The sequence below is a fragment of the Trachurus japonicus genome, chromosome 20 (assembly GCF_045865225.1).
Source record: "Trachurus japonicus isolate A0001 chromosome 20, Traja_1.0".
In the NCBI taxonomy this organism is placed as follows: domain Eukaryota; kingdom Metazoa; phylum Chordata; class Actinopteri; order Carangiformes; family Carangidae; genus Trachurus; species Trachurus japonicus.
In genome coordinates this window covers 10,614,444-10,636,867 of record NC_140926.1, presented here as the reverse complement: position 1 = coordinate 10,636,867, position 22,424 = coordinate 10,614,444, and the positions used below count along the sequence as shown (strand labels likewise).

The window sequence follows — 22,424 nt, the reverse complement described above, 5'->3', positions numbered from 1 at the left end:
TCTTGCTACCTCCACCCCACCCCTCCACCCCCCCACCTCCTTTCCTTCACTTTCTTAACTCCCCCAACCCTCCCAGCGGGATCTGTTTTAGATTTGAGCCAGTGCTAGAGCCATATCTCTACCTTATCTCTGCTAGCCGTCAGAAAACAGAAAGCTCCATGTTTCCATGCATTAGACTCCCGGCCCCTGACACGCCACTTGAAAATCTCACAGCCCCTCAAAATGGCTGAGCAGGAAAATAAAACAGCAAAGATATCATTTAATCAAATGAAATGCAGGTTACCGGGCTGCTTTGATATCATTTTTTTTGGAGTGCGCCGCGATACGGTGTCATATCAAAGGAAATGTCAGCCGTTAAAATTATGGAAATGCATTTTGGGATTGTGACAACAAATGTCACCTCAAAACCCCCAAAATGAGATCAGTGTCTGAGAGCCACAAAGCATCATTAAGTGCATTTGGAAAGCTATCAGAATTTGAGGGGCTGTGACATTTTTTTTTTTTTTACCCCTTGACCACCCGTGGGTATCGACACCCATCAAACTATCCCTTTGTGTTTTTGGCTCAAATTATGGCCAAAGAACTTCTCTGATGACTGTAAAGGAGGGATTGATTCCTTTTAAAGTTGCAAGAAAAAAGGAGAAAAGTGTAGACAGGCTGAGGAATATGTTAACAATTTGAAGAAAAAGGAAAAATCAATATTCAAATGACTCCCTATATTGATTTATAATTAAGTCTTAATTGCGGCTAGGCTTGGACTTTCAAACTGCCCTGTGACAATACCCGGGAAAGAAGATAGGGGAACATTATTGATACACTTTAACAGTGGTGGTCGCCCAGACATTGATTCAGCCGTTTTGCGGTGCCTTTGGCATGCTCTGAGGATCTAAATGCACATGCATTTGTGGTAACACACTCACACACACACCTAAACACACAAAACACTGTTGAGAAAAGATGCGCATACACCTGCACACACAAACAAATACACAGCTAAATGAACTAACACAGGACAATTAACCTTCATCCAGGAAAAGTCAGGACTCCCTTATCTGTAAACTTGGCTCTGCTTCTATGTGTGTGTGTGTGTGTGTGTGTGTGTGCACTTTGCTTATGCATCTGTTGTAATTACACCATTAGGTGTGGAACTGATTGAGTTCAGAATGGTGGGTGGAGGTGTTATTCTTGGCTAAATATTCTATGTGTGTGAAATGTATGCTTATTTAAGCTTAAACGCCAATCTTTATTATCCCACTGCATTTATTTGTGACCTGAGTGTGTATTTGTCGTCTCTTCATCTGCCTCAGCCCATGTGGCAATATGCGATTTTATGTTCACGATCATATATGTGTGTGTGTAGGTGTGTGTGTGTGCATGTCCCCACGGGCCTAATCAAGTATCAGATACCTTTTGTTTTGGGAGCTCATTGATGGATGAAATCTTTATCTGTGCTATTGATCAGGAGGACGCAGGTCCTAAACTGTCTGTCTAGCTGCCTGCCTGCTCCAGCTCTAACAAGATTGCCAGAGCTGAGTATATCAGTTAACATTTAATCAATGGCAGCTTAAGACACTGGGGCTAAGGGAAAGAAGCCCCCCGCTTCAGCCCCCTGCCCCAAACCATTACCCGGGATTGAAGGGGAACTATACGTGTGTGTGTGTGTGTGTGGGTTCCAGATGATTACAAGGGATTGGGTCTGGTTGATCACATGTCTTCAGGGGACAGAGGTGTGTGCACGTGTGCGTCAGTGTTTACAGGCATGAGAGTGCTGGCTTGTCGATACATGTTAATATGTCAAAAATGCCAGAGGGGGTGGTATGTGTGTTAGTCCTGCTTGTGCTGCGCGGAAAGAAAATAGGGAGACTGAATGAAGTAGTGAGTGATGTGTTCAAAAAAAAAAAAAAAATCACCATTCAAATCAAGTGAAGGCTTCAAATTGAACATGCCTGTGTGAAAAAAACACACACTGCAGTGGAAAGATATGACATATCAGGCAATGTGTGATTTTTTTCTGCCTCGCTTGCAAAAAGCCCCCTGATGGTAAAACGCAAAAAAAGGAGAGTCAGCAAAAAAAGAAACATGATCAGTTAGACTTTTTTTTTTCTTGCTTTTAATTTTACCATCAGCTCATCTTCCTGTAAATGAAACCCCATCAGATCTAAGAGGCAGATCCTGCGTCTCCCATCTCCAATTTCTTCTTTCATTTTCTTATTCATGCTATCGCCTGACCTCAGCATCATCAAATCTCATTTTGAGAGAATTAAAGATGTACTTCCATTGGGCTATTGGTCTACGCACTGTGTGTGTGTCTGTGTGTGTGTGGGGTTCAGAAAAAGTGTGCTGATGTGTATGTGTGCATCTGTCAGGGGGTTGCTCTGACAGGGGAAACCCCTCTCACGTCGCTGCCTTTCGTCCAAAGCCTGGGAGATTCCCACCACCAAAAATCAATGTGTGTGAGAGCATATGTGCGCCTGTGTGTGAGTGTGTGTGTGTGTCAAGGTTTTGTAAGACAAATCTCTCCAGCATGTGCCGCTTTAGTGCTATTGAACCGGGGCTTCGATCACTCGGCCACTGTGAATAATGCAAGGGAGGCTACTGCTCACTTACAGCACAGGATGCTTGTGTGCGCGCGCTGTGTGTGCGTGTGTGTGACAGGATGGTCCTTTTTCCCCTCTTGCAAATGTAACAGGGCAGTTCTTCGACGTTCCTCCACTTGGCCCTCTTAATCTCGTGTCAGATACAGGAACTCCCACATTGATACTGTCTCTCTTTGAGTGTGTGCGCCACATGTGCGTGTGCGAGAGTGTGTACGCTGGAGGCTTCTACAGTAGACGGAAAGAGCTTAACTCAAGCAGACAGCTCAGGCCTGCACTTTGACACACCCTGACTCATTACATACAGCCGGCACACAGTGGAGTATTGTCATTAAAAAAGACAATTAGATATGAAGTCAAGGGAGCATCACTTACACACACATGGACACACACGCCTGCAAACACACCGCACAGGAAATATAGGTGAACACGCTCTCGTCTTCATATCCCCAGGTATATGAAGCGGAGATATTAATAATAAGGATGTTACAGAGTAATTAAAATGATTCCAAATGATGAGTTTGTGTGTGTATCTGTGTGTGTGTCTTTTTTGCGTGTGTTTCTGTTAATTAAGCTGAATGATTTGATATGACACAAACCGTAAGGCTTTAATGGTGTCCTATACTTGATGTGGCTGGAGGGGACAGTTGATGGGGCTATAGGGAGAGCCAGGGCGACACACACAGACACACACATGCACGCACAAAAACAGATACAGCTGCTCATTGGCCCTGCCTAAGAGGAACATCTCTTTTTTCGACATAATTATCTGTGTCATCACTTATGAGGCAATTAAACAAACATCAGTTCCTATTTCCTCTCCCTCTGTCTCGTCTCTCTTCTTATTCCACTTCCTCATCCTCTCCTCTCCTGCCATCTGTGCTCCCACCGCCGCTCCTCTGCTCTTTTTTATTTAATCTTCTCCTTGCTCCTCTCTTCTCCTCTCCAAAACCCCACAACTACCCCCAACCCCCCACCACCCTCACCCCCCATCCTCACCACCACCACCACCTCCAGCTCTGCTCCTCTTCCTCCCCTCCTGTGTGACTCCAGACAAGGTTTCAATTTCAGCATGCTGATTGTCTCATTGCCGACTCTATGCATGTCTAACACTTACTGGCACTCTGGGGACCAGCAATACACACCATAGAATGCCTATTACACTCCCACACGTTTCTGGTCGAGTGTGTGTTCATGTTTGCGTGTGTGTGTGTGTTTGTGTGCAAGGGGTGATGAGGGTGTAAAATGCCTATTACGCTGAGAGTCTGGTCTCTCTTACACTGGAGAGAATTCTCTGGCGCCTAAAGAGCAGAAAATTGCAACGCTCCTCTTCCTCACTCTCCATTAACCTGCTTTGGAAACAAAGGTCTGGCCAAGGTGTGTGTGTGTGTGTGTGTGTGTGTGTGTGTGTGTGTGTGTGTGTGTGTATATCCTCGCCCATTAGCCCCGTGCGCCATCATGGGTAAAGCATCTTGTGGACCCAACCGAGCAGAAACACCCGTGTCTTTTCTGCATATACCTTAAATTATTATTGTTTTCTGTTTTATTTAACAGCACTGTATAGGCTACGTTTTTGCAAAGTGCACTTAAACGTAATAACACCCTCTGTTCACCATCTGCCTGCCTCTTTTTTCAGTCACCTTAATTTTATAAAACGCATATTTCTATGCCCCTAAATGAACTTGTCACTCGTCCTTCTTACCTTCCATCCTTCAGAAAAAAAAGGCAAAGGCAGATGGCATCTTATGAAGAGCTTCAAGAGAACTAAAGCAGCGGGCATATTTGTATAATTTGCACAAAGACATCCACATCAAAGCACAAATCGAGACCCAAGCTCATTCAATGGATTTTTATCAGTCTATCCATTTCTTGTTCTTTTTTTTTTTGCTCAGCATCCTTTTTCCTCTCTCTATCACATTCCTCTTTCTCTCTCAATTTTCTGAACGTTATTAGGACATGATAAAAGCAAAAGGGATGTCATGACACGGGCCCCCCTGTTAGCATTAGGAGGTGGGAGAGAAAACGAACGAGAGAACGAGGGAGAGGGGAGAAGAGGGGGGGAGAAAAGATGAAAGAGATTTGTCTGGAAATGATTGCTCACAAGGCATTGATTCTCTGCTTTAATCTCACACAGTGTGCTCAAATTTCCTATTAGGGAGATGAAGAAAAGGAGAGAGAGGGAGATGGGTCTTATTCACATAGGTGGGGAGGTGAAAGTTAGCGTGTTTCTCAGTGTTTCTCTGGGCGGACAAAACATACATTTCAGTTTCTCTGGAAAGAGAAGCAATGTCCAGAATCTTTAGAGTATTTTTTTCTTTTTCTTTTTAACATGTGGTGTTTTGGTTTTAGGCAATTTGTCTGCTGTAAGTAAACACCGGAGTGGAGCAGTTATTGGCACTGAACTGCTGGAGGCTCACATAGACAAGCCACTGACAGCCACTATAGCTGCACAGCTTCCTCCAGGTAGTGACGATTAGCCTCGGCTATAGGTAATCAATAGCTGCTATCAATTCCATACCTCCCATTGATGGATGAAGTAGCTGCTAGAGGGGATGGCAAAAAAATGCTACCTGACAATACTATCTCCTACCGTAGTGTTTCTGCTTTTTTTTCTCCTTTGTGTGAGTGTGTGTGCATAAAGGCTGCCTTAAATGTCCATCTGTGAATTGTATCAATGCAGTCTGAGATTAGTGGCTGCCTGGACCCAGCGAGCGTATTGCCTGGTTACCGTGGCTCCGGCTCCACACAACCCTCCTCCCATCACTGGATTGTTTGTCTTAATGCTGTGTGACACGGCCCATTGTTTTGTCCATCTGTGGTTAAGAGTCAATGGACAGAGGGTGTATGAGGGTATCGAGGAGAGAAAAGAATGGAGGTGAGGGAGAAGAAAAATAAAGAAGAGCAGGGGTGAGGAGAGTGGGGAGGGGATATGTTGGAGGGGGGTGAAAGCAGAAAATAAGGAGAAGACAAGATGGGGACTAGAGCTGAGAGGTGAAAAAATATGGAAAGAGTGGGGCCAAACATGCAACAACCCTGTGATTTCAATATGGACTTTACATCCACCACTTCCTTTTCCAGGAGTTTGCAGCGGCTTTCAGCTCCATATGGAGCAGAGCCTGGAGCTCTTTGTGATATCACAGACGTGAAAGACGTCCTGGCCCTGTGACGCCAGGCCCCTCTTCAAAGGGTTAAGTCATATTTACTATGCGTCCTCAGAGCCCCACGGCTTTGTATTGTAAATAAGACTAATGTGGCATTGGTCAGGTATGCTAATTCAGATAATCAGTGCAATTTCTGTAAATTATAACTGTCAGTGTGGTGGGCACAGAACCTTGGCGGAAAACATGAGGGAACAATTTAGCCCGGGTAATACCCCTCCACCAAAGAGCTGCTCAACTCAAAGAAAAACAATCGGCCTGAGCCCATACCGCCTCGACACACCATTTCAAAAATAGTTCATGGTGAACGAGGCTCATTTTTTTTCAGAGGCACAAGTCAGCCTGCTACCCTTTTTTTTCTATGTGCACACACAGACCGCAAAGTAATTATAATTTGCTTGGATGGAATTATTCAAAAAATGACCACATCTTTTACTTGCTCAGCCATAGAGAATATGGTTTTGGGAAATTTGGGGTAAATTGCTACTTGCCGAAAATATAATAATATACATATATGAATGTGTCTTATTTTGATATGACAAATGATTTAAAATCCAGTGTATTGTCTCCAGCTAATTGCACAGCAATAAAAAAAACTACATACTTCGCAAAGCTCCTCTTGGGTAAAATCACATTACTCTCATCAGAATAGTTCTCCTCAAGAGCTGCATGTTGGAGACATAAAATAACATTCCAAGATTTTATAATGCGAGGAATGGATCCCGCCTGACTGAAATCCATGGCCTTTACCTTTTATATAAGTAACGTCCTGTGTCATAACAAATGAGAAAGAAAAGGTCACAAATAATTTGTGAACTGTAGGTAATAATCTGTATGAAAGTACATCAATATGCAATATAATTTGCTGCTTTAAGCTATTAAGGCCACTTCTAAACATAGATATCTAATGGATAAATGCATTAGAGGGGAGCGGAGGCATGTACAAGAAAAGCACAGTAACTAAACTACGTAGGTAACTCCAGTCAGCTGGTCTCACCTATTGCTGATATGCTGACTTGAAAAGGAAAATGGCCACCAGTGTGCTAACTTTGGTGGTTCGCTCGATCTGGGTGTGTGTTGCATCCTTTCCCTCACTCCTCCGGCCATCCGTGAATGTTTATGTAATGGCCACAAATTACTGAGACAAACCCTGGAAATAGACTTCTGTCTGAGGAGAGACCTTCTTGAAAAAAGACGAGAACCGCTGGAATGGCAAAACCACCGCCACCACCCAGAGGAAAAAAAAAGTACAAGATGAAGGAGTGAGAGTGAGGGAGGAGGGAAAACCTAATACCTCAAAAGATGCCTTGGTGTCATCACATCGAAATGCTCCCCGAGGAAAGGCAAAGCCCTTTCCCACATTGAAAAGTGAATGATTGTTTCTTGTGTTTTTGGTGCTTTGACTCAGTTTGGGTTTGGTAAATTTGGAAACAGGGAATGTCAGTGGGCTTGGAAACAAGTAACATGGCACACTTATTCTCTGCCCATATTCCATCACTTCCTGTGAGACGTGTGCACACACAAACACACACACAGAGCCATACACAGCCATACACGAGCCACATATAGGGATCATAAGTGTCCATTAGGCTAAGTTTTTAGCCTACAGCTGCTATGTAAAAGGGTTGCACAGCTACACTAATTTGGCCAGGATCAAAAATGTCCCAGAGCCTTATCACTCAGAGAAAACAAATGGCTCCGGCTACACGCATGCACACGCATTCACATATACATAGACATACACCCATATGCACATGATAAAAGTGTTATTGGTCTCTCTAAGTCAGAAGAGGTCTTTTGTTTAAAAGGGGGACTCAGACAAAGAGGGTCTTCTCCCTCCCTCTTTAATGCATGTTGGGTGGTGGCGGTGGGGGTGTTTAGAGGGATGGAGATGTGTGGGTGGTGGTGTGGCGCAGGGATGGATGACAGGCTGGGCTCTCAGAAATAATTACCTCCATAAGATCCCATCTCCCTTTCCTTTTTGTGAGGGACAGAGGGAATGAAAGGGGAAAAATGACAGAAAGTAAAGTATGCAGAAAAGGCCCTAGTGTTTCTGCTTCGTCTGGCTTACAAGGAGCTTTACACATGATGGAGCACAGGGCTAATGGGCAAGGATACGCACGCAGAGAAACACACATTGTGCACGCACGCACACACACACACCAACCCCACAGTGCTCTTCATGGCTAAACAAATGGTCAAATGCTTGAGACAGAGGCGGCAACAGGGAAACAATCAGAGGGAGGAAAATCATGATAACGACTAAACTTCAGAGACTGTTAATGTCTCCAAAAATCCAGCTAAACAAATTGTTCAAATTATAAAATCGATGATGGAATACCCATGACTCGCAAACTGTCATATTTTTCTTTTTCTTCCTGAATTTTACTAAGCAGCTCTATTCAGGGTGTAACTTCATTATAGAACAGAGAAGGGCACAAAAAATCTAATTTCTCTAACAACTTTTGGACGACCCTCAAAGCAAAATGGCCTCTAAGTCCTCCATGTTGAGAGGCAATTCATTTATGCTTGCTCTTCTGATGCAAACTCAAAAACTCAACTCAATTTTCTTTAACACTTCTAATTGTACACAGGGAGAGACAATTTATCTCAGCAATGTGGGCACAGTGGGCTTTTTGTTTCTGAAGGACACAGCTGAAAGATCAGGGTAAAAAGTTTGTGCTGTACAGTCAGTGAGTTAGAGCCGAGCAGACAAGCACACACACACACGCGCACACACACACACACACACACACACACAGCTTCACTTTCACAATGGCGTTTACCTAGTGTAAAAGATGAGACGCCTGGGCCCAGGTTCGGGGAATTACAGACTCAGAAGGATAACAAAGAGTGAAAGGTTCTCAAATAAACATGCAGCAGCAAACACATGCATCAACATGCACATAATGCAGTCCAGCAGAGGTGTTGTTTGAACACTCCTGTCTTTGTTCAAAACACCTATATACCCTTACGATGCGTCTCAGCAATACAGTATCCTTAATTAGGCCATAAAATCAGCATCAAAATTGTTTAATGAAAGCCATTCACATGTACATAAAGTCCAGAGCATTAGAACTCTTATTCCCAAATGGGCCTATAATTATCTGGCTCGGTGCCAGGTCCCAGGCTTTAAGAGAAAGATACCGGTCAGCACTTAAATTAATCTTTTTCATACCAGTCTCTAATGAACAGAAAGTGCTCGAGTCAGGAGTTGTAGCCCCAGAAAACTAACAGCATGCATACATGCACGTACACACAAACAGAGGGTCCTTAAACTGAACACCGCCTGGAAATGTTGCCTACGGTGAAAACATTCACATCATCTATCACTATAGCACCCTACAGCGGTTATATATGTATATAAAATACATTTTATTCCTTATAACATAAGCATGAAACGTTAGGGGTCAGCTGGAAAAAAAATCTGAAAAAGAACACGTCTCTTTTTACGACAAACATATAGAACAAGACTACAAGCTCTATTTATTGCATTAACTTTCTGAGTTTGATCTGGAGTTGACACACTCTTACTCAGCTCTCTGCCTCCACCTGCCAAATGTGTGCAGTCGACAAGGAAACTCCTTTGAAACATTTACCATGTAGCCTGTGAAAGAATACTGTTGTTCACTAAAAATTATATAGAGTGGGCAAAAGGAGGGCATCCAAAAAAGTGGCTTAACATTTTGAACGTTGCCAGCGTCCGCTTAAGCTTTGCTCTAGCTTCCTCATGGAAATTCACCATATGGCATCAAAGCCAAGGTATAAAATGAGCCCGAGCAACAAATATGGTGTGTTTTAAGAGTGGAACATTTGAAATAGGTGCAGTGGGTGAATATTGCTTTTGACAGTTTTAAAACCTGGTTGTGCTCACTGCTTTGAGATGTAAAAAGGACAGGAAAGAAAGAAAGAAAGAGAGAGAAAAAAGGAAAAGGGGGCTTGAAGCCGTGCTTGTGTTTTTGATGAAAAAACGGACAGGAGCAGGAGAGAGAGGGAGAGGGAAGCAGCGGGACAAAAAAGGAGAGAGAGAGAGAGAGGGAGAGACTAAAAGAGCAGGAGAGGAGAAAGACAGAAAAGTGTGTGTTTGTGTATGTGTGTGTGTGTAGGGGTGGGGGTGGGGGTGGGAGGTGGTGGTAATGATTTATCTAAGCATGCTTTTCTTCTGCTGCACCCCAAATCTCACCGAAACTTTGATCCATGTGTAATTAAAACCAAACGTACACCAGCCATGAGTCTCCATTTCAGGATTGGGAGCTCTTCTACTGGTCATGTATGTGTGTGTGTGTGCGTGCGTGCTTGTGTGTGTGTGTATTCAGATTCACATATGTTTCTAAGCGCTGGGCCCCCATCTCTTCTGGGAGTACATGTACAGTATAAACAGGACACTTTGAGAGAGCATGGATTCATGTAGAAGTACACACACACATACACACACAGATGGATGCATGGACAAATGCTATGCTGGAATGCTAATCAAAATGTGTTACCCCCCCCCACCCCCCCACCCTCCGCCCCACCCGCTCCTTCAGGTCAAGCAAAGCAAAAACAAGTTAAGCACTCATTTTCTCCCAGCAGCATTAACATAGGGATGACTAAATAATGGACCCTGACTCTCCGTCTTCTGGTTTAAATTACAGCGCGGCCCCCTCCCCTTACACCCTGCAACCCCTCACCAACCATCCAACCCCCACTCAAAGAAAAACGATTAATCTTTTTCTTTTTTTTTTCTTTCTTTTTTTTTTTTTTTGTCTCTCTGAATGTTTTACAGTTCTGTTACACTTATTAGCTGCTGGCAGGACGGAGACTCTTAAATGAAAGCCAAATTGCTTTGGTCATGAGAAAGGAAATGAAAGCTCACTCCAGGGAGAGACTGTGTAGCCGTAGCATACGTGTGTGTGTGTGTGTGTGTGTGTGTGTGTGTGTGTGTGTGAATAACATATGTGTGTACAGGCCTTTTCACTATGAGATCCTCCCAAGGTGAAATTTCATAAGCTGACTGCTTGCCTGCCTGGGATGTCCCTGTGCACGGGACAGTGTGTGTGTGTGTGTGTGTGTGTGTGTGTTGAAGATATAAGCGCGGCAGCCTAATAGGAACAGTATGCTCATTTTGGAGAGATTAGGAGGAATGGACGGGTCTGTATCGAAAGACGTGATCTGGATATGAAGGCTGAAGGAAGGAGGGAGGGAGTCAAGTTTGACAGAATAAAGAGGGGGTGGTGCAAGACAAAGAGGAAAAAAGAGATGGGAGGAGTAAAGAAAGATGGATCCGACTTCAAATGAAGAAAAGTGACCACTGTACAACTAACGTCAGCATTCAGCAAAAATCATAAATTGGGGGGAAAAAGCACACACAGAGTAGGCAATAAAAAAGTCAGGGCATGTGTTGGACAGACAGGAAAAAAAGGTGAAACACGAACAACCAAAAATAGCCTTAAAAAAAAAAAGAAAACTCAAATCAACAACATAAGCAAACACACAGAGCAGGTTAAATAAAAACAGACCTTGGCTGGAGTGGCACTCCTTGACGCTGAACACCTCGTGCAGGCTCAGTCCATCCTCGTCTCCTCCCAGGCCTTGCTGGTGCAGCTGGAGTTTCCTCAGCCCTTCGTTCTGGTGGTGGCGAGGCGAGCGAGCGTGCTGCACCAGGTTGAGGCGGGCCTTAGTGGAGTAGTCGCACAGTGTGCAGTAGTAGACACACGACTCCGGGCTGTACGTACTGTCCAGCTTCTGCAAGTGCTGTGGAACAAGGGAGAGGAGGAGAGCACAGATGTTAAGACGACATTCATGCATCTTATGGTGGTTAAAGCTGCAACAACCATTTAAAGTCTCCTAAGCATTTCTATTGTAGTAGTGTGTTCAATAATTGGTATATTACCAATGTATTTGGATGAATTTGAACGCAACAAGTGAGCCTTGTCTGTGAAATTAGTCGTACTGTTTTGCGCTTTGTGGCTATAAAACCCTTCCTTTCCCCTCTGCTTCCAGTTTGGTTCCAAAAATCCAGCACCCAGAAATCCCATTTCTCTGGCTTCAAACAAGCCAGCAGAATGTCAGCGGGCAACATCTCAATCACTTGGCTCATTATTTTCCACAATATGTTTGCTAGAGAGCCAGTTTCCTGGAAATCTAACTTCTACGCAAATATATGCTGAAACTATAAATGTACAAATAAAAACAAGACCTCAAACAGTTAAATCCGCTGGACAACATTTATTTTATTTGTGAACTCTAAACAGTGGAAACACTGTAACTCCTGTAGCTTGAAGTTTTTTTTGTTGTTGTTGTTGTGTGTTAAGTTTAGGCACTGTGCACCACTTCAAACTAACTGGATGTGTTTTAGGTGACGTAAAGATTACAACCACAGAGAAAGTCAGATAAGGGGTTGAGTTCAGAACACTGTTTTTGTCTTTAACATGCACATTGTCCAGCTCCCCTCATTGTTGGCAGCTGCAGGGGTTTCTCATTCAAAGTCTGCTGTCAGTTGCAAGCCCTTAATTTCCAGTTGCCTCTTTAATGGCATTGCAGCCATGCAAAGCTACCCCCTACCTCTTGCCCTGTCCCAGTGTGTGCGTGCACACACACACACACACACACACTCAAACACGCACACGCACACACATGCACACCCCCATCCCACCTTGCCCTACTCCCATACACCCAGTCAAACCAAGCATATCAAGTGTGCCTCTGTTGTTGCTGCCGGGCTAATGAACAATGCACAAAAACAAAAGACCAGGCCAAGCTTTTATTATCTGATCCTCTGTGAAGGGAGGGGAGGGAGAGAGGGAGAGAGAGAGAGAAAGACAGAGAGGAAAAGAGAGCAAGGCACAGAGACAGAGACACAGAGGTAGCTCACGAAGGTTAGTTTATGCTTTGTTAAGATTTATTCATACAGCCATGTGAGAAACAGGTGCAGGGTTCTGAGCATGAATTAATGCACATAATGGTGAGCGCACGTGATGTGTGTGTGTGTGTGTGTTTGTGTGTGTATGCAAACCCTACACTGTCTCTCTCTCATGGCTCCTATAGGAAGATGTTTCACTCCTGAAGCACATGTAAAGTTTGAAAGGTAATATTTTCTCCTGAGCGTTGTTGTTACATCATTTTATATGGAGCAGGAAGAGAGAGATTGGAAAAAATGTATGTGTGGGAGGAGTGTGTGTGTATGTGTGTGTGTTGAGGGGGGTGGGGGCACAGTTAGCTGCAGGTGTGTGAGTTCTTACCCCCCCCCCCGCCCCTCCTCCTTTGACAAACAGGGATTAGCAACATAGCTACAGCCGCTAACACATCTTTTCTCTCTGTCTCTCCCTCTTTCTTTCTTTTGTAGGAAAGTACAAGGTTTTTCTCACAAGACGGTGGGACGTCCCCTCGCAGTCAGAGGCCCTTTCAGAAGTCTTAAGTTTTAATTAAGTCAGAGTTGTCAGAAGAAAGCTCCTCTAGTCCAGGGCTCAGGGCCATTAATTACAGCTATCTTTGTTTCTCTGTGAAAGGAGGCCTCCCTCGCTCCTTCTCTCTCTCCCTCTCTCTCTTTCTCTCCCTCTTTCTTTAGCTCTTTTCTTTCTTTCTCTCCCTCCCTCACAGGAGAACTGGGCTGCTGAGCCTTACCGTGGAAACCACACACACACACACACACAGAGGCAAACAAGCACTATACACACATAATGCACAGGAAGATTTCAGTTCATGTCTTTTCACTATAAAACATAATTTCTTTCCATTGAAATGATTCCAATCATCTATACATCATATACAAAAGATTTACATTCATCCACAATGCCATTCATTCTGTAATCAATACTGGAGCGCAAAAACAAGGACACTTGATACTGCTGTGGGACATTTGGTCTTTTTTAATTCAGCCGTGTCCAGATAGAGACGAGGGCCTCTAGGAACTGAACAGGAAGGGAAAAGCAGTGACTGAGAATTGAATGAAAAAACTTAACCGAATCAATGCAATCCTTCTCTTCAGTGACAAGGTAGTCCAGTATTAACAGCAGAAAGGCTCATTGTAAACGTGTGTTTTTTAAGCCAGTGCTGTACGTTCAGAGAGGAAAGACAGACATGATAGTTGAGAGAAAGGATTCACCAGGATCATATTCATGGCCGTTTAGGTAACTGTACTAAACTAAAATGAGAATTTTAATATAAATCAGTGACGGCCTGAAACATTACACATCCCTCAATCTCTCAACTTCTGAGATTTTATTTGTTTTTAGGATATGAGGCTTCAGCTAAGAGTAGCTGAATGATATACTTGGGGTTGAAGTGGGCTGCCAGATAGGTTTAGACCTAATATTAATTCTCTCCCCATCAGCACATTCCAGAGGGTTTGTTTAAGACCTAAACTAGAGGCTGTCTGTCGCTCTCTGGCACTCTGCAGGCCTGAAATGCAGGCGGTCTGGTGATCACAGGCCAGAACATCCATGATTTATGAACTTTTAAAGGAGCACTTTGACTCCTGCCAGGCGTGGGCTGTGTAATGCATATTCAAACACACAAACACACTGTTCCTGCTCCTGGGTTTGCGCCTGTGTGTGTCTGCTTGAAACGTGTATGTAATTTATGCCGCAGCTGGTTTGTGTGTGTGTGTGTGTGTGTGTGTGTGTATGTGTGCTGTACATACACGTTGGTGTTATATGAGTGTCTCTCTGTGCGTGTGGTGTGTGTGTGTGTGTGTGTGTGCAGAACGGCAGAAAGGCACATCCCTGTCAATATGGCACCTCTCCAGAGTGCCTGGTGGTTAATTGTTGGGGATTAGTGTTTGGCAAACAACAAAATAAGCTAACGCTCCCTGTGGGCCAATCAAAATCAGCTAAACAGCGCTCCCTGGGTGGACCTAAACATGGCACCAGACATCTCTGGATGGCGGAGGAGGTGCGTACACACACACCCACCGTACACAGAAAATGCAAATGATGACAGCCAGGACTTCCTGTTTACCTGTCAAAAACACAGGGTTGTCATCCCTGTCGATGACATCCACACACACACACACACACACACACACACATACACACACACACACTGGGACTTGTATTGGGGAAAAGGGAGGAGAGTCAATTTGACAGGTAAGGGGAGCTCCCTTGTGTAGCGGTTTGCTGCTGTGGTGTGTGTGTGTGTGTGTGTGGGTGAGGGGGGGTGTGTGGGTGAGGATGACAGAGGACTGCATTCATTATGCAGAATGAGATGTTTACAAAACACCTTTCTCACACACACACATAAACAGAGACGCACACACACCTCCCCTCCGCTGGCTCCCTGGGTTTGTGGGGAACATAGCGGCGCTGCTGTCTCATATTCATTTGTTCTATCTGTGGTGACAAAGCTGCCTCATTAACTGAATTCTTAATAAGGCAAGGCAAAAGACATCTTCTCACAACTTCTTTTATCTTTTGGTGGATGTACATGTACGTGAAAGTGTGTGTGTGTGTGCATGGGTGGGTGTGGGTAGAAATTCAATGCTTCTTTTTTTCCCCCTTCTTACTGTATGTGTGTTTGGTGTTTTCATGCATCAATAATTTTGACTGCAATCTTTTTCTTTTTTTTACCTCACAAGAGTGCTTTAGTGTCTTGTCTATAATTTTAATCGTGCATTATTTTTGTCTGTGGCTGTGATTGTGCCGTGTAAACTTGTAACTTGACAAAAATATTTCGAAAGCAGCGCAAAGCTGTGGAGTTGTGTTTTTCCTCCATAAACCAAATGACAAATTAGGGTATTCAGTACAAACATGTCTCTTTCCTGTCATTAAGTCTAGAACCAGGCAGCTAATGAACACATACTGAAAATAAGAACCCTCTCTGCCACTGCAGCTATTCCTTAATAACCACTATGTGTGTGTCAGGGCCTGTGTGTACATGTTTTATATATATACGTAAAGAATCAGTGTGTTCCTGTTTGTGTCCACTGAGGGTATGTGCACACATCCTACACATTGTGAAAATGAAAACCTCTTTATCTCCTTTCATCAGTGTTTTTTTTGTTTTTTTCTTTTTTGGGGGAAGCGGGGAGCTTGTTGTTGGGTATACCTTCTTTCTGGAACGTCACCAGCTTCCGGTGCGATCCCCACGGGCCCCTGGGGGCCATCGGAGACAAAAACAGCCCCACTTGGCCCAGCAAACAACAAAAGCGTGTTTTGTTCCTTGAAAGTATTTTAAACACATACCAGTGTTGCCTGGAAGGCTGCCAAGTGTAGAATTCCATCAGTGCTACCACCTCCCTAACACATGTTACTGCTAACCGACACTCAGCCCCCAAGACATAGATGTAACGCAAGATCACTGCCAATGGATTTGCTGGCAGACTGCACAGCTGAAGAGAGATGCTAAGGGCCCAGGTATGTGCCACCTTGCTTCCCCAGATAAAGAGAGTGGTGAATGTAGTGTATAGGGAGACAGATTCAGTGCTGCACGCACAAAAACAAATATGCAAATAGAAGCCACGTAGTAAAACTGCTGAGTGCACATTGCAAATACACAAATACACACACACACAATGCACATCTGCCACTTTCTCTCTTTCTCTCTCTCACTCCTACAGGCCACTGTGTGTGATCTAAAGATGCTGGAGACACAAAACAACCCCGAAAAAAGAAATAAAAATCCCCCCTCCGATCCATCTGACCTTCTTTTCTTTTCTCGTGGTTGTCTTTCCCCCTCTTTTCTACCAAGGCGCTCACTTTCATAAACGCAAAGAAAAATATTTCCTTGAGATAAATTGCCTCTCCTGTTTCTCGCGGCTCTGCCTGCTGGCAGTCACATCAGATCGTAGCTCTGAGGCCTGTCCATGAGGTGCAGGACCTGTGGGCGAGCAGAGCTTAGGTCACCCAATAATAATAAGTATCCATCGCATAATGGCCGCCAAGCAAAATAAATGAATTATCACAATGAGTCTTTCATACTAGCTTTCTGCTGCTTCTCTCCACTCCTGTGCTGTCTCTCCCCTCTCTCTCTTCTCTCTCTTCTCTCTCTATCCCCTCCTACTTGTTCCTCTCCTTTTTCACTCTGTTTCTTTCTTTATTCCTCTTTGCTGTTTGTCAGCAGAAAAAAATGAGGACGTAATAGTGATAGGGCTTTGTGAGAGCGTGGAAAATAATGTAACTCTAAAGTCCAGTTAATAGTCTTGCCTTTCATTTTCCTGACTCCCACACATTGCGCACACACACACTCACACATTCGTGCTGCTACCCTTGTTAGGATATTGCGTTTACTTCCGATTCTCGTGGGCCCTCACCTTCACCTTAGTACCCTACCCCCTAACCTCCAGCTCTGGTCCCCATGAGGACTACTGGTCCAGACAAGGTTGTTGTTCAAACCGGAAAGATTCCCAAAAAAGACCACAAACACACACACACACACACACACACTTGTGGCAGTGACGTAAATGTGTCTGACGTATGGGGGCAAAGGTCAATCTGAAGTTCACAGCTTCCTGACCTCTGGCCCCTCTCTTGGAAAAAAATCACTTCTGTCTTTCTATCTCTTACTCTCTCTTTTGCCCAGGCTTCCACACACCCACGCATACACACGCACACACACACTCGCACACAGACAAGTTATGCATGCCAGAGCAGCGAAACAAGCAGAAAACAACTCTGCCGAATTGCAACATGATCCATTTTTTCTTGTCTTAGTCAATGGATGTGTAGGAAATACCTTTCTTGCGTTTCTAAACACGAAAGCCACATATTTTATTTACTGACCCACGGCAACTGGGAATAACAGATTCAAGGAGACAGAGACACCAGGACAAATAGTACTTACTTATCGGTGCATGTGTGTATGTGTGTTAGGTGTCTTGAAAGCCAGCTCACCTCCACCCCCCATGAAAATGGATCAGTATTTACATTAGCATTAGATTTAGACAGCATGGCTCAGCCACTTACTCCCTATTAGCTATCCTGACCTTAGCCCATTAGGGTCTAAAAGCCCCCGCTTGTCTCCATCGCAGCCAGGTGAGACTGACCAGACCTCCCCATTTCCCTAAACCATCCTGCTGCTGAGGTTATCTTTTCCATCGACTCACAATGAGACAGAGATCATAAAATGCTGAGCTCGAGATCATTGAAATGCTAACATACTTGTGGGATTCATCTTTTTCCAATGCTTTGCAAGGGGGAGGGATATTTCTGAAATGCTAACATGCTTTTGGGTAGGGTTCATCATTTTCCATTTTTCCCAACATGCAAAGATGCTTTTGGGAAATTAAGGCAAGGCCTAATCGACGGGATCTATGAAATACAGGGAGAAAAACTAAATAAAAAAAAATAAAGGGCTTGAAAATCTGGAGCTTGAGCTTATTGGCCAGTAACATCAAAGAGGTTTGCACTACACTGATGTTGTTATATTTAACTAAAACTGAAAGGGAAGAGAAGGGAAAATAATTTTTGGTGCCGAGAGGAGTAGTGATATTTGCCAAGTTTGTTTTTCTGCTCTCTCTTCATAATGGAGACTTGCTGCAAAATGTCTATTAGCAAGAGTTAGACAAAAGGACAGAAACTTACAGTGGAAGAGACTAACCAATAGCTTGAGAGGCAAAGAGACCGAGAATCTATGACAGAGGGAACAAAGGAACAAGAGAAGGAAAGAGAGAGAGAATGATGGGGAAGAATCTAGACAAGCATAGTCGGGTTCAAATCACTAATTACACATTCCTGAGTCTGTGAAGGGGAGTATTGTTTTCCAGTTAGCCCCTACCCTGTCGCATGGTTTCACTTAGCACAAAACAAAAGGTACAGGGAACAAAACACAAGCCTAATACCAGGCCTGCTAATGACAGCGAAATGGGAGAAATTATCCCTGGGGTGGATCCTCGTGAGAAAATGGCTGGTGATTACTGGACAAAGGGAGTTAATTTTGAAACTGTCACAAAATGGCAGACTGCTTCTTTCTCTTAAGAGCCGTATTTATGTGTGTGCTATCATGCTGCTTTTTTTTTGACAGCTACGTCGGCGCGTACATGACAAACTTTAATCAATACCTTACTTTAGATACGACATATAAACACTATAATAAGAGATAGCGTTACAGAATCCAGTAACCAAAGACTGCAATGTTATATTTCAACACACTTCATAGAATAAATAGAGACGCTGAGGTCTTGTTGCCAGAAGGCAAAGTGACAATGTGGTTTGTTGTGTGTAGAAGATGTGTAGTACGTGTTTGTGTGTGTGTGTGTGACTGTGAGGCCACGTTGGAGTGGTACCTCTGCCAGGGAGAGCACAATGAAAGCGCCTCTTCAGTTGCAGCATTTTGCATATTGCCACAGGAAATAAAATGCCTCGCAGTTGACCTACAAGGTGGCACACTTAATCCCTCCCCACTCCCTTTATAGAGGGGCCCAAGTTTTTTAGTCTGTGCCTCTCCCTTTTTTGTCGGCATTGTCCCTCCGTATCAGAACTCACACAGCGAGATAGTAACGGTCTATCACCGAGCAAACACAGATAACAATTTCTGACACGTCACTGAAATACGGCCGTTCGTGCTCATACAACCTGAGATGTTTCTGTTTACGCCCATAAACCCACAATGATGAGCTCTGTGCTGCTCTGGCATCACACAGGATCCCACCATTTTCTGCATGAGCCAGGGAAATAGGGGTGAGGGGTGGGTGGGGTGGGTTAGGGGGGTTAACTGATAGCGGTGGCAGCACCGGGCAGAGTCGCCTGGCTGGTAGTGTTTGCCCAGGCCCCGACTGTCTAAAGGAAGGACATTGTTTTCCTCTGAAAAAGCCTCAGCCGCAGTCCGCATACCAGCGTCCACTCAACATACCAATGAGCTCTTTGAAGATTACTCAAATGTTTGCCTTTGTTCCCCCCCCACCACCCCCCGCCCCTCCTACCCCCCATCTGCCCCTATCCCTAGCTCTAACCTACACTCCTGCCAGAAAAAGGAAAAGAGGAGAAAGGACAGAGCGAGAAAAAAAATTAGACTTATATCTTCAGAAAATCTTTCGGAAAGTAATACCACCCCCCACATCCGCCTCCCCCCCCCCCCACCTCCAGCTGCACTAAGATCCAAAATGTCCTCCGTAGGGGACGGAGCGACCACTGAAAGGAATAGCCGGACTCTGGCCACCGGCATAGTAATCTAAACATAAGCAATGGAGAAGAGTGGTATATTAAAGCACACAGCAGATATTATACAAGCATAAATGCCAATGCCCCCCCCCCGCCCCCATCCCCCTCCCCTCCCCCCTCTACCTCTATCTGCTGATAAAGTGAACCACACTCTAAACAGAAACCGCTCCACATCCCAGTGCAGGTTTAAATCCACAATTAAGAGTTGAATATGATAATTCCGGTGGGTTAATTTAACTAAATGTGCTGAAAAACCCAGGACCCCCACCATCCCCACCTCCACCCCATCCCATCCCACATTAATCCCGAACAAGTAAGTGGGCTTTCTATCAGGTCTATTTCAAAGCATTAGGGATTACCTCACAGAAACTAAGCTGCTTGAACTCACAGGAGGTCAGCAGTATTGTGGTGCTGCAAGGGTTGGAAGGCCAGTGGTGGAGAAGGATAGACAGCAGGACAGGTCAGTTCCTCTTTCTCCCAACTCTCAAACAACATCCCTCAATCCTTCTCCCTCCCTCTTTTCTCGCTCTTTATTCATCCTCCGTCTCCCTCTTTCACCGTATAATCGAATATCTCCCTCTACTTATCTATTCACTGAGCACCTAATGGTTAAAATCAATTACAGCTGGAATGCTGAAATGCCGAATACTGAGCCACATGCTGATAATGACAGAGAGAGTGTGAGGTGGAGAGAGAGAGAGAGAGAGACTTGGGACTCTTCCAAGGGAGGCACAATTACCTCCAATCGATTGATTATTGATTTGGAAAGGCGTTGAGGAGTATTTCAGTTCAACTTTGTCCATATCAATATCCTGATAGCTTCATGAGAGGGGGGGAGCGTGATTGTGCTATCTAAATACCATTCTTAGGCTGATGTAACATTTCAGACTATTTCGAGAATAGAACACCTACTTATAACATTGTCCCTCATTGACACATACAGTATAAAGGGACCGAGATTTTTTTTTGACAACTTTTATACAAATTAAGCATTAGGCATGTCAGGTGATTTCAAAAGTAAAGCTAATGAACTTACACAAAAATATTTATCTGATCTTGCTGCCATGTGATCTGTCTGAGGCGGCTCTGATCAAATCAAGGCATCAAAAGTGAAGGCAATGTACCCCGAGAGATCATATTTGAGATCATGCGCCTACTTTGATTATTACATTTTTTTTATTTTATTTTGTTGTTTTTTTTGTGTTTAAACACTCTTGTTATCTTTGTCTCAACAAGATGATCAAGACCCAACAGAAAATCAGGGACAGAGGGGAGTTGAAGATGATAACAAAAAAACAGGGAGGAGGAGGGAGACAAGTGTGTGAGTAAGGGATGGGGGGGGTGAAGATGGAAGGGGGAGGAGGAGGGAAGCATGTTTTGGGGTGGGTGTTGGGGATATAGTGAAGGTGGGAGGGTTGAGAAGAACCAAGGGGGAAAAAGACAAAAAAAAAAAAAAAAAAAGACAAACTCCTGGCTGTTCCTTTGTTCCCACATCCCAAAGATGTTCCCTTCCTTGCGGTGGTCTGGAAGACACTGACCCCCCCTCCCTCCCCTCCCCTCTCCTCTCCTCTCCTCTCCACACACTCCAGTCCACAACCCCCCCCCCTCACACACACACACACACACCTCCCCAACCCCCCCGTCTGCTATCGTTCCCATACCTGTCAGCCCCGATCTGCTTCACAGTCCCCTGCACATGGACAAATGGCTTGGCCCCGGCCCGGCCAAATAACCCACAGCCCAGAGAGGGGTGGGGATGATTATGAAGAGGATCACATCTGGCTATTAATATGAGAAAACCAGCACTGTCTGTTTCTTTGTCTTATACCCACAGAAAAAACACACCTTGCTAAAGGGAGAATAGGCGTCTACCACCACAGTTAACTAATCCACTGGAGAGTCCAGAAGTAGAGAGGCGGAGGTGGTGGTGGTGGTGGTGGTGGTATTGAGTGGAGGAGGGGGGGTTGGCTAGGGTAATTAAACATTACATATGAGTGTCAGTCAGGAGCCGGACCAGAGCTGGACATTGTGCGCATACACACACACACACACACACACACACACACACACACACACGCTAATGCTGTGCCGACCATCTGGTTAAGGCGTTGGAGGAAGAATGGGCGAAACTCTTATTAATATCTATGAGGATTATTAGGAAGAAAAGGGGGAGGGTGGGGAAGTCCGTCCATTCAAACCACTCTGTCAAACATACAAAGCAACAGCAGCACACAAACATACACACTCACACACACACACACACACGCACACACTTGCTTTTATGCTTTAATTAGCCGCCACCCTCCGTCCCCCCACATCTCCACCCCCCCGGACCTCTGAAAGATTTCCATTGTAATCTCCATGCAGGTGAAAGAGGAGACGATTTGAATAATCTACTAACTGGCGTCTCTTTACCTCGTGGAGTGAGAGGGAGAGAGAGAGAGAGGGAGAAAAGAGAGGGAGCAAAAGAACTTGTAGAGACAGACAGACAACCTTCTCTGGCAAAAAAAAAACATCGGATTGATCATTCGTTTCCATGACAGAACATGAAAATCTATATTTTGCAGTCAAGTAGCATCTAGTGTGAAGTGTATCCG

The 22,424-nt window shown here is 44.5% G+C and overlaps 1 protein-coding gene across 3 annotated transcripts in view; it reads right to left on the bottom strand.

Moving 5' to 3' along the window:
* Nucleotides 1-22,424, bottom strand: part of zfhx4 (zinc finger homeobox 4) — an 85,337-nt gene that overhangs the window by 27,449 nt on the left and 35,464 nt on the right. For all 3 annotated transcript variants that reach the window (XM_085763182.1, XM_085763180.1, XM_085763181.1), the window contains exon 6: nucleotides 11,254-11,488. In XM_085763182.1, the coding sequence (XP_085619308.1) occupies nucleotides 11,254-11,488 (235 nt within the window). The remainder of the gene's footprint in view (nucleotides 1-11,253; nucleotides 11,489-22,424) is intronic.